This window comes from Apium graveolens, chromosome 1, assembly GCF_009905375.1.
Source record: "Apium graveolens cultivar Ventura chromosome 1, ASM990537v1, whole genome shotgun sequence".
NCBI lineage: Eukaryota > Viridiplantae > Streptophyta > Magnoliopsida > Apiales > Apiaceae > Apium > Apium graveolens.
The window spans coordinates 181249451-181265646 of NC_133647.1; the positions used below are offsets into that span (position 1 = coordinate 181249451).

The 16196-nt window shown below is 31.6% G+C and overlaps 1 protein-coding gene across 1 annotated transcript; it reads left to right on the plus strand.

The window, feature by feature from the left end:
• Window positions 1-10939: 10939 nt before the first annotated feature.
• LOC141722521 (uncharacterized) lies at window positions 10940-15640 on the plus strand. Its single transcript, XM_074525043.1, has 13 exons — window positions 10940-11049; window positions 11231-11275; window positions 11370-11468; window positions 11789-11899; window positions 12621-12795; window positions 12908-12964; window positions 13065-13201; window positions 13306-13365; window positions 13460-13537; window positions 13962-14032; window positions 14370-14493; window positions 14624-14699; window positions 15374-15640. The coding sequence occupies exons 1-12, from the start codon at window positions 10975-10977 to the stop codon at window positions 14690-14692; spliced, it is 1101 nt and encodes a 366-aa protein (XP_074381144.1). The 5' UTR covers window positions 10940-10974; the 3' UTR covers window positions 14693-14699; window positions 15374-15640.
• Window positions 15641-16196: the final 556 nt, after the last annotated feature.

Here is a 16196-nt window from a genome sequence, read left to right on the forward strand (position 1 = left end):
TTTATATTTTATTCAATTTTATTATTAAAAATTATATGAGTAAAATATAGATATTTTTATTTTAGTATCAAACATATAGTTAAATGTTCCCGTTTTATATATTAGCTTCATTTTATATTAAAATTTATGTCTTTACAAATTTATCCTCAATTTGATCATTTTTTAAGTTTTTGACCGATTAATCTCGAATGATTTCTGTCTAAATATTGACTGATTAATCCTGACTGTGACGGGCTAGACCGTTCTTTTATCGATTTTGATTAATTTTTTGAAGAAAAAAAATTGTCAAACTGTATCTCCAAATGTTTTACTGACATCTACTGTGTAGGTGACCGTCTAAATCGATTTTTAGACTACCGGGGAACGGGGTACACAGACTAGAAAAAATTACATTACTAGATAACGTTAAGATGTATGAGTAAAATGATTAAAATAAATAATATTTAAATTTAATGTATAAAATGATTTTTGGCAGAAAAGTGGTAAAAATTGGTAATTTTTATATTTGTAAAATTTAATAATTTTGAAAATTTTTAAATATAATTAATTAAGAAAGACATTTATAAATAAGAAAATGAATAGAAGAGGGAAGAGTTTTTGTAATTATTAAATTTATTTATATACTAGTACTTAGTTTTATTTAATGTATATATCAAAATAAGAATGAAGTACAGCATCCAGAAATGCACCAATTGGCAATTAGCATACGGAGGAGCAAAGTAGTTTGGGTGGGTTCTGGAGCCAGCTATTCCCCTTTATCTATGATGATCATTGGATAATTAAAGTAAGACCCACATTTAATAATTTAATAGACCTACCAGAGTAACTGAATTTTGAAAGCAAATTTTGGCAATCATAGATAAAATGAATAGTTATTTAAGCCGTAATTAGTACGGAGGACGACAGTGTATACTAATCCTAGTACATTTTATGCCAAACGGCCAAAATATGGAGTACAACTTTATCAAATTGCATCGTTTAAGAAAACTGAGTCCTAACGTCATTTGGTTAAAAATTTATTTATGGCAGGTTCAATTCTCACTTATTACCAAAATTTGGTAGAACAAATACTTAAAGACACATAAGTATAATTAGTCAAAAAACCTCTAAGTGATAAAAACCTCATATTTCAGATTCAATTCTCCATCATCATCGAAATTTGGTAAAACAAATATTTAATTATAATATATATAAGTCTAATTAGTAAAAAATCACGTGCATCACACGTTTAATATTACAAAGTATATATTTTTTATTTTAGTGATAATAATGGTTCTCTATTTTAGTTTTCTCTTTTAAACATATACTCGTTTATTTTTATATAACCCAATTATGTAATTTAAAATATTTAAATTTAAAATGAATTATAGTATTTGATTTGTTGTACAGTAAATTGGACCATCTAGTAGTAGTCTGTAGTTAACACAAAACATAGAATTTTAGTTGCCGACTCCACCAATCACCGCATGTGACATATATATTTAATATAAAATATTAATTATTTATTAAAATTAACTATGTAACCTTTAGTTATATAATAATAAATTAAAAGCAAATATTTTTAGTTACATTAAAGTTTATAGTTGTAACTTAATTTTGAAAAAGTTCAAATTCTTACATAACAACAAAATTGACGAAATAAATTAGGATATCCGGTCAAAATTAAACAGAAGATAAAAGATAACATGCACGTAAATACCATCCTCCTCTGAAAAAAATGTACATGTCATTTAGGAGTGGTAGATTCAAATTCAATGGACAGCAGCAAGCCAGCTTCGTGGCGAATTAATCCCTGGACATTGACCTTACAGCACCAAGAGTAGCAAAACTTAATACTACCTTTCCACTTATCTTTTAATCCGATAACTAAAGTGTTCATCAGGTGTTTATCAAAAACTCAGGACTAAACCAATTAGGTCCTCGCTCATTCTTTGTTACGTAACAATTTCCAGACAAGTGTCCTCACAATAAAATCATCAAAAATACTTACTATTTTTTATCATGATCGGGGAGCGCCTGATAAATGATCATAATCCTAAAAATATAATGCCCTAGCATATTTACTTCCTACCTGTATACATATTAAAATTTAATAAAAAAGTTTATTATTTTTTATTATATAATTTTTATTTACAACTTTTTTTGAGATTTTAAGTATTTAAAAAGATTTATTAAAATTTATATTATGTAACATATTTTAAAATTTTTATACAAGATACCAATATATTTCATCACGTTTTTGTATAAAATTGATGTCGATCTTATATAATTTTTGACAAGTCTTTATATTTTATAATGCAAGATACACGTCATCATGCCCCTTTCATTTCCTACACAATTAAAACGCTATCGTATTTTGTTTTTAGTGTTATGAAATTTTAATGTTTAACAAACTTACATAATGTATTATTTGAAAACAAGCATTAATTTCATTTCAAATGATAGATTTCAAATAACATAATTTGAGTTGTCATTTTAAATTATCATATTTGCCCTAAAATTTGAATGTCTTGAATTTAAAATGAAATCTAAATCCAATTTTTTTTACTTATCCAAACATATTATTTGATCAAATATAAAATTTCAAATAAAATCCAAGTTATTAAACGGGCATTAAAGAAATTTTTGATAAAAAAAATATTAAGAAATTAACCGCGCCAATATATTTAAGTAAAAATCAGGAATTAATTATATAATTGGAATTAAGTGTGGTTAGATATTGCCTAACTTATGCAGTTCGGTAGGTGTGATTAATACAAGTGTTAAATACATGCATATTTGTACATATTCACATAATTTTAGTATTGATGTTTTGTCAAAATAACATAGATCGGAAAGCTGCATATAACACACAACTATACCTATCTTATGCCTTATAATTTGCCTATTTTTGCATGCATTTTAGTTATATATCCCTTTTCTATTAAAGGATCATGCCATACTTTCTTACCTTGGTATACAGTGACTAGTAATTAACAAATTAACAATTGTCACTAACCTATGCAATACTAATTCATCACGTTTTACTTTATGTTATTTCCCCACTAATGTATTTATGCGCATAAATTTGAAGACTAAATGTTTTTAGCAACTAAACCGTGGGTTCTGTTTTTGTAAAATATCAAGTAAGAATAGTAGGAATCAAAACGTGACAAATTGCTACAAATAGTTGCGCATAGTGTTAAGGTAGACACCTCTAGTTACACTTCATTTGTGCTGTCATTTCATGTCAAACGGATTGCGCTATCAGCCTAATCAACACCTTCATTATAGTTGCTGCCTTGTTGCCAACTCAAATCTGCCATTACATTACTCACATCTTTGGAAACGAGCTTGTAAGGGTTCGGATTTTAGCTGGAACGATCCAAATATAATTATTTACTAAATTTTATCTATGTAACCGAAGCAAAAAATATTATGTTAAATGTAAGAAAAACATAAATAATCATAAAAAAAAATTATTGATCTTGAGTTTATAGATTACATAATATGTTTAGATCATGTTCTATAGAGTTCATATAATACTTCCTAGACTAGACGGTTATAAAAATCCAAAAAAATAGGTCCAAAAAATATATAACATAAGATATTATAAAGACCAGGGACCTTGCCCATTTAAGCACATTCTAACCCTCTCATTTTCGAGTTACACAAAAAATGGACCCATAGTCAAATATTGAAAATTTATAGGTAACAAATAAAATGTTGGTACAATGATCGAGTTCTTGATTTTTCTAATAAAAGTCAAGAATTCAACTTTAGATGTTTGCATGAATTTAAGTATTAAAAACAAATTAAAGAAGAATAACTCCAGAAAACGTGGATAAAGATGATCATACTATATTTCATTTTGTATAATTTAATTTATACTTTTATTTGATATTTTCCAGTTGTCTAAATGAAGACTTTAAGCCAAGACACAGGGGGGTACACTTGCTTGCATGTATGCAGGCTTGTAAGATCGACACCACCCGGGCCACTGCAGGTCTGCAGCTTTGTCTACAAGTCGTAAGGACTTTCATGGCGTGTAGGGTAGTACATGCTGGATTCAACTCTGCAGGAAAGAATGAGAGATGAAGTCGTAAACTAGTATTACTCATTATCTTGCATTATTCAAAATTTTCTATCTAAAATAATTTATTAGATAAAATTAGTTGTCAATAATGTGTTACTCCATTGGTTCACTTGAGACTTGAGTAGTTCTTTTAATTTATTTTTCTCACATGAATAATTCAAAAGGTAGAAATATATAAAATTATTCATGTTATCTGACTTGACTGACCTAGTAGGTGATATGTTATATATTGGTTAGGGCTGAACAAAAAACCGATCAAACTGAATAACCAACCCAACCCGCCCCTTATTTCGGCCGCACGAGCCAACCCATCGAAAACCGAGATTTAATTGGTTTAATTTTTTTATAACCCGAATATATTGGGTTGAGTCAGAGTTTAACCAATTTTAACCCTAACCAAACACAACCCAACCCGCATACAATTAAACTATAGGTCTAATATATATTAGTTTTAACCCATTACATATTATTAGTTTTAGCCCGGTCCATCAAATGAGTCCAAATATGAAATATCCAAGTTCCAGTCATTTAATCTAGGTCAATATACAGCCGCGCTCTCTCTCGCTCTTCACTCTTCCGTCGTCACTGTCACTCCCCACCTCACCTTCACACGTAATTGTAAGATTCGTCTCTTTTTCTTTCTTCAATTCTATGGCAATTATTAACTTGTTAAGTGTTATGTTACATTGTTACTTGTTTATTTTACAATCTTTTACGATATGGCTTACAACAGGTACTTTTATTTTATTTATTTTTGTATTCTATTAACTTTATGTATGATTCTTTGTGTGTTTATTGATTTATGATTCTTTGTGTGTTTATTGATTTGTGTATTGTTATTTTTCATGTCTATTGATTTGTGAATTAGATGATGATTTAACCGAATTAAATTCGTTTCATAAGGTTTTTTTTCCTCTTGAATTGTAAAATTTTAGGGATTTTAATTCGATGAGTTCCTTCTGGGATTTCGTAAATGATGCTCTGTATCTAATTTTATTGAATTTCTTGCACATGTTTATCGTATTGGATAGGTATTTACTCGTATATGTTCTTGAATATATCGATCGATTGTCGGACGATAGGCTTGGATTTAACTTTATTTTGTCATGTCTCTATTCAGCTCTCTTGTGAAGCAGACCATTATTCAACTGTATTTATGGCAATTCCTATTTGTATAAGCTGCGAAAGTGAATTCTAGTTGGCATAATTGTATATAATTACAGCCGCATCATTATTTCTAGTTGGCATAATTGGTAGCTTACATGGGTTTAGAATTACACTTTTTAATTAGCTATTATTGAGATGTTCTTTTAATTTATTTTCAGGAGAAAGAAATGGAAACTCAGAATGATGCCCCCATAACCATTATCCCAGAACTTTCACTGCCCAATACTTCCACGATCCCAAATAATGTCCCAACAGCCCCAAACAACGTCCCAGCAACCCCAAATAATGACCCTATGATTATCCAGGATGATGATCCTAGTACTGAACTGAAATCGCCTAAGAAAGAGGTTGATGCGGAACAAAACGCTTCCAAGAAGAAACCTATTCGAATCTCGGATGTATGGGATCATTTTACTAAGATATTAGGTAGAGATCCTCAAGACCCTAGATGCACATGTAAGTATTGTGGTGTGAACTATGCTTGTCACAGCAGAAGAGTTGGTACTAGTAGTTTATGGGGTCATTTCAAGAAATGCAAGAAAAATCCTCACATGGCAGCTGATAAAAAGCAAAAGGTATTGAGCTTTCATAAGACAGTAGATGGAGGGTCCAACTTATTGGCTGCTACATTTAATAAAGTGAGGTGTCGCAATGCATTGGCAAAATTCGTGGTGAAGGACAAACAAGCATTCAGAGTAGTGGAGGGTGAAGGATTTAAAGATTTTTTTAATGAGCTGCAGCCTAAATTTGTTGTCCCCGGTAGAATCACCGTTGCTAGGGACGTTTCCAACATATTTGTTAAAGAAAGAGCAAAACTGAAAGAAATCTTGATAGCTGCTAGTCTTTTTTGACACTGGTCTAAGAATCTAATTAATTGATTAGCTGATATTTATGATTGTCAACGTAATATGTTTATATGTTAAAAGGATGTTGAAGGTGATTCTCCACCAAGGGTTGTTCCCAGCAAGGAAATTCGCAGAAGAAGATTACTAGAAACTTACATGCAGCAGCAGCAGCAAATGGACACAACTGAAAACAAAAATGATGTTGACAAGTACTTGAGTGAAGAATCTATCAGTCCTATGACATCTTCATTCGATATACTATTATGGTGAAAGGATAACTCAAGCAGGTACAAGACTTTATCGTTGGTTGCTAGAGATGTGTCAGCTGTTCCGGTGTCTACGGTTGCTTCAGAATCCGCGTTTAGTACTAGCGGGCGCATACTAGACCCGTTTCGTAGTTCTTTAAGCCCTCGTATGTTGGAAATGCTAGTGTGCACTCAAAGTTGGTTGAAGGACGGGCGTGGCGGGATAAAAACCAAGGATTTTTTGGATGACAGTCAGTCATATTCCTTTCTAAAAGCAGGTAAAACAAATCTGATCAATTAGTTTAACCATGTTCACTTTTCCAGTCTAGTCTTGTTTAACATGTTTATCTACATTCTCATATTTTATTCTTTGAACATGTAGGTAACATGGACAAGGGCATGATAGTGGCACTGCAAGACACAGTCAAGATTCAAGACGACGTTTGATGTTATCTACAGATAATTTTAATTAGATTTATGATGTTATTTGAAGTTTGAACTTTGAAGTTAGAATTTAAAATTAAGCTGCTGCTTTTGAACTTAATATTTATGACTAAGTAGACATTTGTGAACTGATATAATATTTTTATTTGAACTTAGGCTCTGTTTGGGATTGCTGTTAAAAATTGTTGTGCTGTTAGAAAAAGTGCTGCTGGAAAAAATGCTGTTGTAAAAATCAGATGACTGTTTGGTAATTTTTTTGATTCGTATATGTTATGATGCAAAAAATTAAAAATATTGATGCTTTTGGTAAGGTTTGATGGTGAAATCAGCATCTGCTTCCCGCAACAGCTGAAAATCAGCTTTTTCTAAAAGCATGGGGGGACTTGCTTTCTCTAACAGCAGCTTTTAAGCCAAAAGCACTTTTCAGAAAAGCAGCTTTTAAATTTTACCAAACAGTTTTTTAACTGCTTTTCAGCGAAAAGCTGCTGTTGCTGTCTGCAACAGCAATACCAAACACACCCTTAATATCTATTTTGAGTAATATTGACAATTGTGTTAGACTATCAACATCAGGTTGCTTTTAAGTTGTTACCAACTTACTGTGTTAGGCTGTTAGCAACTTGGCATAATTTGATATTATTTCATTTGCATGTTTGAAACCCAACCCGACCAAATCCGACCCAACCCAATATATCGATAATAGGGTTGGGTTAAAAAAATATTTTTAGCTTAATGGGTAAAATTTTTACAAACCAAACCTATTGGGTCGGGTCATTTTTAGGGGTCCAACCCGCCCAACCCGACCCGCGTTCACCCCTAATATTGGTTATAAACTTGTTCATCAATACAAAATTGGAAAAAATGAAAAAAAAGAACACGCTCAGAATGCTAATTTGTATGTGATAGTTAGTAATGTGTTTAACAGATAATTAAAAATAGTGTAATTAAAAATAGGGGTGAGTATCGGGTGGAATGGGCGGGTTCATAACCATCCAAATCAAATTTAGCGGTTTTACATTTTAGTTAACCATTACCATAATCATAACTGTTTAACCAAACCACCCAAATTATAACGGTTCGGGTTGTGCGGTTTTCGTTTAAATTGTTAAGAAAAATATGTGCATATATGTACTAGGAAAAAAAATTAATAAGTTAATAAATTATCAATTAAACAAGTTTATTATGTAATAATTTGGATCTTTTAATTTTAAAATTTAACATTGAAGTATTCTTAACATAATATGGATTCAACTGCTTATAAATATCAATCCTCAAAATATATAATTAAAATATTTTAATATATTCAGGTGGTTTGGATATAACGGGCGGTATAAAGATAAATCCAAACCAAACAGTTATTTTTCGATTTTTGAAAAATGAAACCATAACCGATCCAAACTATTACAAAATCATAAAATTTCGATTTGGACAGTTTGAAACGGTTGATTTGCTCGGTTATGGAAATTTTTGCTCGCTCCTAATTAAAAAACACGTGCTAATGCTACTTATATAAAACATGAAATGAAATTGATATTGTTTTGTGCTCAATAGTTAATTCCATTTCATCACACTACAATTATAAAAATCAAATCAACTTATTTTATTTATACAACAAATCAACTTATGTTTTTAAAAAAATATTTGGTTATACTTTGTACTTGCATCTGTAACAGAATACTCTGTACTTGCATTTTAATATTCATCCAGCCGATCTATTTGGAAGCAAAAAAGCTGGCCCACATTATTCTTATATTTTCATAGGGGAAGGGTCTGTAGCAACTGTTTGCTATTATTAGGTTGTTAACAAACAGTTTAAGGGCCGTTGGATGGGAAATTAACGGGTGAGATGGTACCCGGACCGCGGAAAATTTCCGCGGTTGGGTCCTTTCCCCTTATCCCCAGCATCCCAACAGCAGCTCATTTCACCACAAAAAACACCAAAATTTTCAAGAAAAATTCTACTCTCCAAGTTTATATTTTAGGCGATTTTGGGGCATTTTCATCAAGAAATTCAAGTAGTTTTGTCAATTCAAGATATATTTCTTGTCTTAAATTTTACATTTTCATGGCGGATAAATTATTTGCTCGTATGTTTCGTCATAAACGTCAAAATGAAAAAAAAGAGTCTATTGATCATAGCTTACATCTTGATGATTTAAATACTAGTGTAGAACCTAAAACCCCTGTATATGTTGAAGATGATGATTTTGTAGATAGAAATGAGGAATTTATTAATTTAGATGAGGATTTGGTTGATGTTGAAGATGAAAATGATGAAAATGAGGTTGCAAACGAGGTTGAAAATGATAGTGATAATGTTGAGGTTGAGGAGGAAGATGAAAATGATAATGTAGAGGATGCAAATTTGTATGAAAATGTTGATGGGGGGGGGGAGTTCCATATTTGAATCAAAATTTTCAAAGTGTGGATGAGGCCGGTCATTTTTTTAGGGCTTATGCTTTACGAAATGGATTTGCTATTAAAATTCAAGCTAGCCATCGTAATAAAGACAACGAGATATATGGTCGTTTATATATTTGTAGGCTTTATGGAAAAAGTGTCGTCGCCGAGAGTAGTCAAAATAAACGGCGTAGAGAGGTTCTTCCTAAAAGCAGATATCAACCGAGTGTCAGTAGCCAAGACAACAGCAGGGTCTGCAAAAATCCCAAACCCAAGCATGTGTAGCAATTCCCGTTGTGGTCTCCTTAACTTCCACAAGTGCAATGACTTGTTCCCCTAATAGCTCTGCAACTCATCTCTCCCTGCACCATCCCAAACATCCTCACTGACGTGATACCGATTATCCCAAATAATATTATGCGTGTTAGGACCCGACAACATATTCCCGAAATCATCAAAATTATCCATACCTGAAAATATTGCCAACAAAATTCATCAATCACCACAATAAAAACACCACAACGTACACAATAAAAACAATCACCACATATATAATCACCTAAATTAACCATAATTTCATAAATTATAAATTCTTAATATAATTAGAATTTAACACTAATTTTATCAATTAATTATATTTTTACACTAAATAATTCGAAATTAACACTAATTCAGTTCGAATTTCACAATATTTTTTCATTAAATTCGAATTTCACACTATTTTTTTCATTAAATTCGAAATTAACTAAATTAATTCAAAAATATTTCGATTTTACCAAATTATGCAAATTCGATTTTACCAAATTTATACACCAATTTAATTCACTAATTAAATTCAATTTTAACCACTAATTTATCCTAAATATAATTCAAATTTAAATTTTCATTAAATATATCCTAAAAACGAATTAAACAAATCGAAATTAAATTTTAATTAATAAATCCTAAAAAATGAATTAAACTAATCGAAATCAACACTAATTTATCCTAAAAATCTATTAAATTAATCCTAAAAAATGATTTAAATTAAACTAATCGAATTAAACTAAACACTAATTTAAACTAAAACTAAATATTTTCCTAAAATTTTTAAAAATTCGAATTTAATCATACTATATTTCATATGAAAATTCATTACAAGGATTCATATATTAATTAATCCTAAAAATTTGAATTGCATACATAAAATCAGATCTACACTAAGAAAAAAATATAAATTTATATCAATAAAACTGTAAATAACATAAAGGAATCGATTATATACCTTAATTACGAAAAAGGAGAATGATTTTGCTGATTGTTGTGGGTGTTTTGCTTCTGTTGGAGGTGTTGTGCTGCTGTGTATATACTGCTGCGGCTGTGTGGCTGTGTTTTGTGTTTGTGTTTTGCTGAGAGTCTGTGTTTGCTCACTCCTAATTAAAAAACACGTGCTAATGCTACTTATATAAAACATGAAATGAAATTGGTATTGTTTTGTGCTCAATAGTTAATTCCATTTCATCACACTACAATTATAAAAATCAAATCAACTTATTTTATTTATACAACAAATCAACTTATTTTTTTAAAAAAATATTTGGTTATACTTTATACTTGCATCTGTAACAGAATACTCTGTACTTGCATTTTAGTATTCATCCAGCCGATCTATTTGGAAGCAACAAAGCTAGCCCACATTATTCTTATATTTTCATATTCGTTTAGTCCAGCCCACTCATTACCTGAGCTATTTTAAAAAAATGAACACAGTAAAACTTAAAACATCAAACACAACTACAATTGGCGGGAAAATGCTGAAATGGAGCTTCTCCTCAAATTGTCAAAATTCAAGCTCCAGCTCGGAGACCTGATCTCATCGCTCAAACAATCCAGAGTACTCTCTCTCTCTCTCTCTCTCTCTCTCTCTCTCTCTCTCTCTCTCTCTCTCTCTCTCTCTCTCTCTCTCTCTCTCTCTCTCTCTCTCTCTCTCTCTCTCTCTCGCTCTATCTCTCTCTCTCTCTCTCTCTCGCTCTATCTCCCTCCCCCTCTTCCCCCTGACTCTCTCTACGTTTCAGGAATGTGAGCGCTATGCATCGGAGCAATACAATCTCTTACTCCAGGTTCATTTACACACACACACATATTTTCTATTTTATTATATTACGAGTAATTCATATATTTTTGTTCTAATTTTTACTTTAATTGAAATTACAGAAACATAATGAAACTGAAGAAATATACAGTCGAAAATTAAAGGAGTTACAAGATGAATTAGCTGCATCTAAAGATCTTCGTCAAAAACTCGAAACGAAGGTGTGTATATAATTATATTTTTCATTGTAATATGAGTTATTAAGTTATGTATGTCACTAATCTGATGAAATTAGTATGACGAATTAAGTTAATCTAGGTTTCGATCTATAGGTTGATCGGAATATAATTGTCGTAAAATTGAACTAATTATCCAATCTTCGTTGTTTCCCCTCTTTATGAAGTTAATTTGGGATTGAGTGTATATATTAATCGATTTGGTGTAATTGAGGCGTGAGCTAATATTACTTGTTGTCATCAGTTGTTTTTGTTTTTTAGTTGTATATGTTTTCGGGAAATCAGTGGATTTGTTGTGTTCGCAGTTGAATTACCTTCAGAATGACAATGAGTTGCTTGATAACAAGCAAAAGGAGTTGCAAGGAACTATTAATAGATTGCTTCAATCAAAGGAAAGTTTTGTTAAAGTTTACGAGGTTTGTATACTGATTGGTAATATTTAATGTATTTTGTGCTCTGTGTTATATTATCTATCACATTCTTTGTCTAGCAATAGGCATTGCTCGTGTGTTCCACTTGGTTCTTGAAAGTTGCTAACTGTTTGAACTTCGGATGTTTTTATCTTGTTTGTAATTATGTCATCACACACTATTACATAAGGTGTACATACTTTAAAATGGCTTTCTGCACTTGCTTTTTTTATTTTTTTTGGACAATTCAACTTTTTGATGTTATAACTTATATTATTCATATACATGTTAGCTAAGCTGTACTGGTCATCTTTGTGTAATATGCATTACAACGTAAGGAGTAACTATGCACACGGCACACCTTAAGATTATGTATTTACTAAATTGTACTTGTTTTGGTGGGCTTGAGTTGAATACAGTTTGTGTAATTTGTAACTTTATCGGAACCCTGTGCATTGCCTATCAGGCATCTGAACTGATCTAACCAGCCCAGCTAAGAAAGTTCTGTTTTTAAACTTTTAAGTAGAAGCTTAGCTCAAAATTTTCAAATGTTGTCAAAATAAAGATGGCTTGCACCCATGATTATTTTGATGTTTTTCTCTACTGTTTTTTTATTCATACAGTTCAGTAAAGTACGTTTCGTGCAATTTATGTGTTCAAATTTTTCTGGGCTTCTTAAAAGCCTGAACTTAATTTATCTGATTGTTGGTTCATTTTTGAACTGCAGGACTCTACCTTTGAAATGAAACAAGCTATCACACAGAAAGATAATACGATTTCCGGTCTTACAGAGGAAATAAGATTACACACGTCATTGTTTTCATCAATAGAGAAGGAGGCTTTGTCTGTCAAGAAAATTGTGGAAAATGCGCAACAGGTTCTCAGTGAAAAAGAGGAATTAGGCATGTGTTGTGGTTAATGTGTATGTTCAGTTAGTATGTCATAGATATGCAGTGATATATTCCTGTAAAGAGCATTATATTTTCTTTTCAAAACTTTGTTTGCTGTTTTCAGTTGCTGGTCTGAAGATCAAAGTAGACAGAGCTACTACACTGGGAACTGAATTCATGGGTAACATTAAATTATTATATGCCATTTTCATCAACCTGATTTGATGTTGGTTGCAGTTTCATAGTTTCATTTGCCATAACTGTGCTAACGTTCCCCACAGACAAGATCAGTACACTTGATACTAAGCTGCGAAGTAATGAGGATGAGCTTAAAAGGAAGAACAAAATAATACTGGACTTAAAATCACATATGGAGGCAGCTAAAATCTGCGCCAAAGGTCCAAAAGCAGAGAATGAGATATCCTTATTTATAGAAGTTATTTAGATTTAACTCGCTCTAAGCATTAGACATATTATTAGCTAGAAATAATTTGGGTTAAAGTTTTCCTTGACCAGCCTCACCTTAAGGAAACTCTATTGGCGAAGGAAGAAATTATACAAAGTCTAATTTTAGAGAAAAAAGTGAGGCTTTGCAAATGATGGTCTTTCCTGTTAAATAAACTTGTTTCTATCTGTATCCTTCTTTATGTCTTATCCTTCAACAATCAATTGTCAGGCATTGCATTTCGAATTAAACAACTTACAAGTTGTCATTAAGAAGATTCAAGACTTCATCAGACATATGGATGAAGAGGTTAGACACTTTATTCTTAGTCAATAACTTATAACTTGCTCAGTGTTGGTCCACTGGTAAACTTCATGTACATTAAAATAATAATACGTAAGGGGGTTCATCAAGATTATCTACTTTTGTACTTCATACTCTACAGAAATATGAGCTATCAGCCTGCACTTATATCATCCAGGATATTTTTGAAACTATAACATTCAATAATAAATATGATGATTACTTTAATTAAGCAAAAGGAAACAGTAACATTGCCTGCCACGACCTATGTTGGATAATACTTCAGCGCCATATTATTTTTATATTGATCTTCAGGTATATAATATTATATTGAAATATACAAAACCTCTGAATGACCATACATTGAGCCTTTCAGTGTAGTCTGATTAACTCATGTACTTACATGTACATGTCAATATTCTCATGCTAGAGTAAAAAGGCATTCTCCTCGATGATGGCTAGCCAACAATGTGTAGCAACTAAAGTAGAGGAAAAGGACAGGTAAGTGCTAGAATCATCTGGTTCTCTTCAGTAACTTCAAATTCTTATTCATATTTTTCAGACTGCATATTCAATGACTAATGTCTGTAAGAAGTAAGTTATTGAACATATCACGGCAAATACAATTTAACTAGTCAAAATGAACTCTAAAACTTGCATGCACTCAGGTTAGAAGTAATGCCATGCACTGAGACTAAAAAGTTAGTAAGATCTTGATAATTTGATGATTACCTTATTTCTATGTTTAGTTTTGCTATCATTGAGAGTGCAGTGTAATTTTGCTCCTGTTTGTTGGCGTTGTTTTTTTCTAATTATTTCTGTTTCATTGACATTCCAGGAGTGAACAGACAATGGAAAGTACTAAAGGAAACTTCCCTCATCTTTCTGATCCTCCACAGTCAAATTTTTCCCAACCTGAATCCACTGTGAATATTCTAAACATTTCTGTTGCTGAAGCAAAGGTACTAGAAGATAAGCCTTTTCTTTGCCATATTTAAATGTTATATCAGAATATAAAGTTCTACTATCAACATATACAATTGGGAGCCCTTGCAGCGTTGTCAAGTACTTCAGTTTACATACTTGTTGCAGGAAAACTATAAAGCATCAGTAAATCAGCTGGATTCAGAGTGTTCAACAACCCAACCACAAACATCTTGATAGAGAGGTAACCAGAATCCTTTCTTTCTCTACAAGACTACAACCGGTAATTAGTTTGGAATTTTGAATTAGTTATAAAAGTGCTTTTTTTATTAAACTATTAAAGTGCTTATTTAATTTCTTTGTTTTCAATAATGGCCCTCCAAGCTCCCGTTAGTGTAAAATGTGATGTCTAGGTCTTGTTTTCAACTTGCTAAGCTAATGAAATTTTGAAATGTGATAAGTTGTTTCAGTGAAAGTCGACCCACATAATACTCATCAACAAAGAAAACTGTCTAGCTGAACTTCAATTTTCTCTGAGCTCATAACTTGGACAAATTGTAACAAAGAACTTGCAAACCCAAGACTATCTTCATTAAATGAGCAACAGAAACAGTTCAAACAAACTTATACAAAAAAAACTTTTAACTTTCTATACAACTTAATTGTAGAAAAAAGTTACAGCTACAGCCTACAAATAGGTTTAACTGTATATGTACCTTTATAAGAGTGATTGACAGAAAAGGTCTTGAATCCTAAAGTTTTAATTATATAGATTTGGTACATTAACATGTCTGTTTATATAAAGTATCAAATGTTGAGCAAGTTACCCTGGCCCGGACAGACTTTCTGGGAAGTCCAGTCAAATATTTCAGGATGTAAAATGTTGCAATGACAATCCTATTGGTGGATGTATTCCAGGTTTATCATCTGAAGAAAGATGTAATTCAATGTGTACCAAAACTTGCGGACCAAAAGGAGGATAGTTCAAGAATCATAAGTGTCACTGTATGTGTTGAATTTACTTTCTAATCATATCAACATTGCAACTACTGTAATTTGAGCTAAGGTGTCTTGTAATTTTAATATGAACGTACTTTACAATTTAATTTAAGTTTATTAATACTTGTGTCTCAAGTCTTGCTACCTGCAAATGGCCCATATAGAACCAGTGAATTACTATTACAAGCCTTACACACTTCAAATCTTTGAGTTGAGAGCTTTGAGGCAGTTTAATCTGTGATCGAGTAAGTTGGTAATTAGTACACGTTATGTTCTTATGAAATGCTTGATTTCCAACTGCTTATGCAGTATAGAAGAAAACAGTGAATGTTCTTACTTATTTGGAACACATATTCTGCATATTTTTATAAGAACTTAATATTCCCTTTGATACATTTTGTGTACATTCTTCTACAAAATCTAAAAATACAACTGAACCATTCTCATTAGAGATTAGTGGTGCAATCATACTTCTGAGAAGGAGATGGTACTTTACACCTGGTTCATGGTTTCCCTTCTCAGGAAAAGTAATCTTTGTGCCTTTCTTCCAACCAGGTTTAACATGTATAAGCAATATCTCCTCAACAGTAGCAAGCTTACTGCAATAAGGTGATAAGGCAAAAAAAACAAATTGCAGACACTCGGACAGGTTTCAAGTCAGTAGAGTAAATTAGGTAATTACTTATGAGTTGTGACACATTGGTTTAGTTATATTATGTCATTTCTTCCTTGTTAAGGAAAT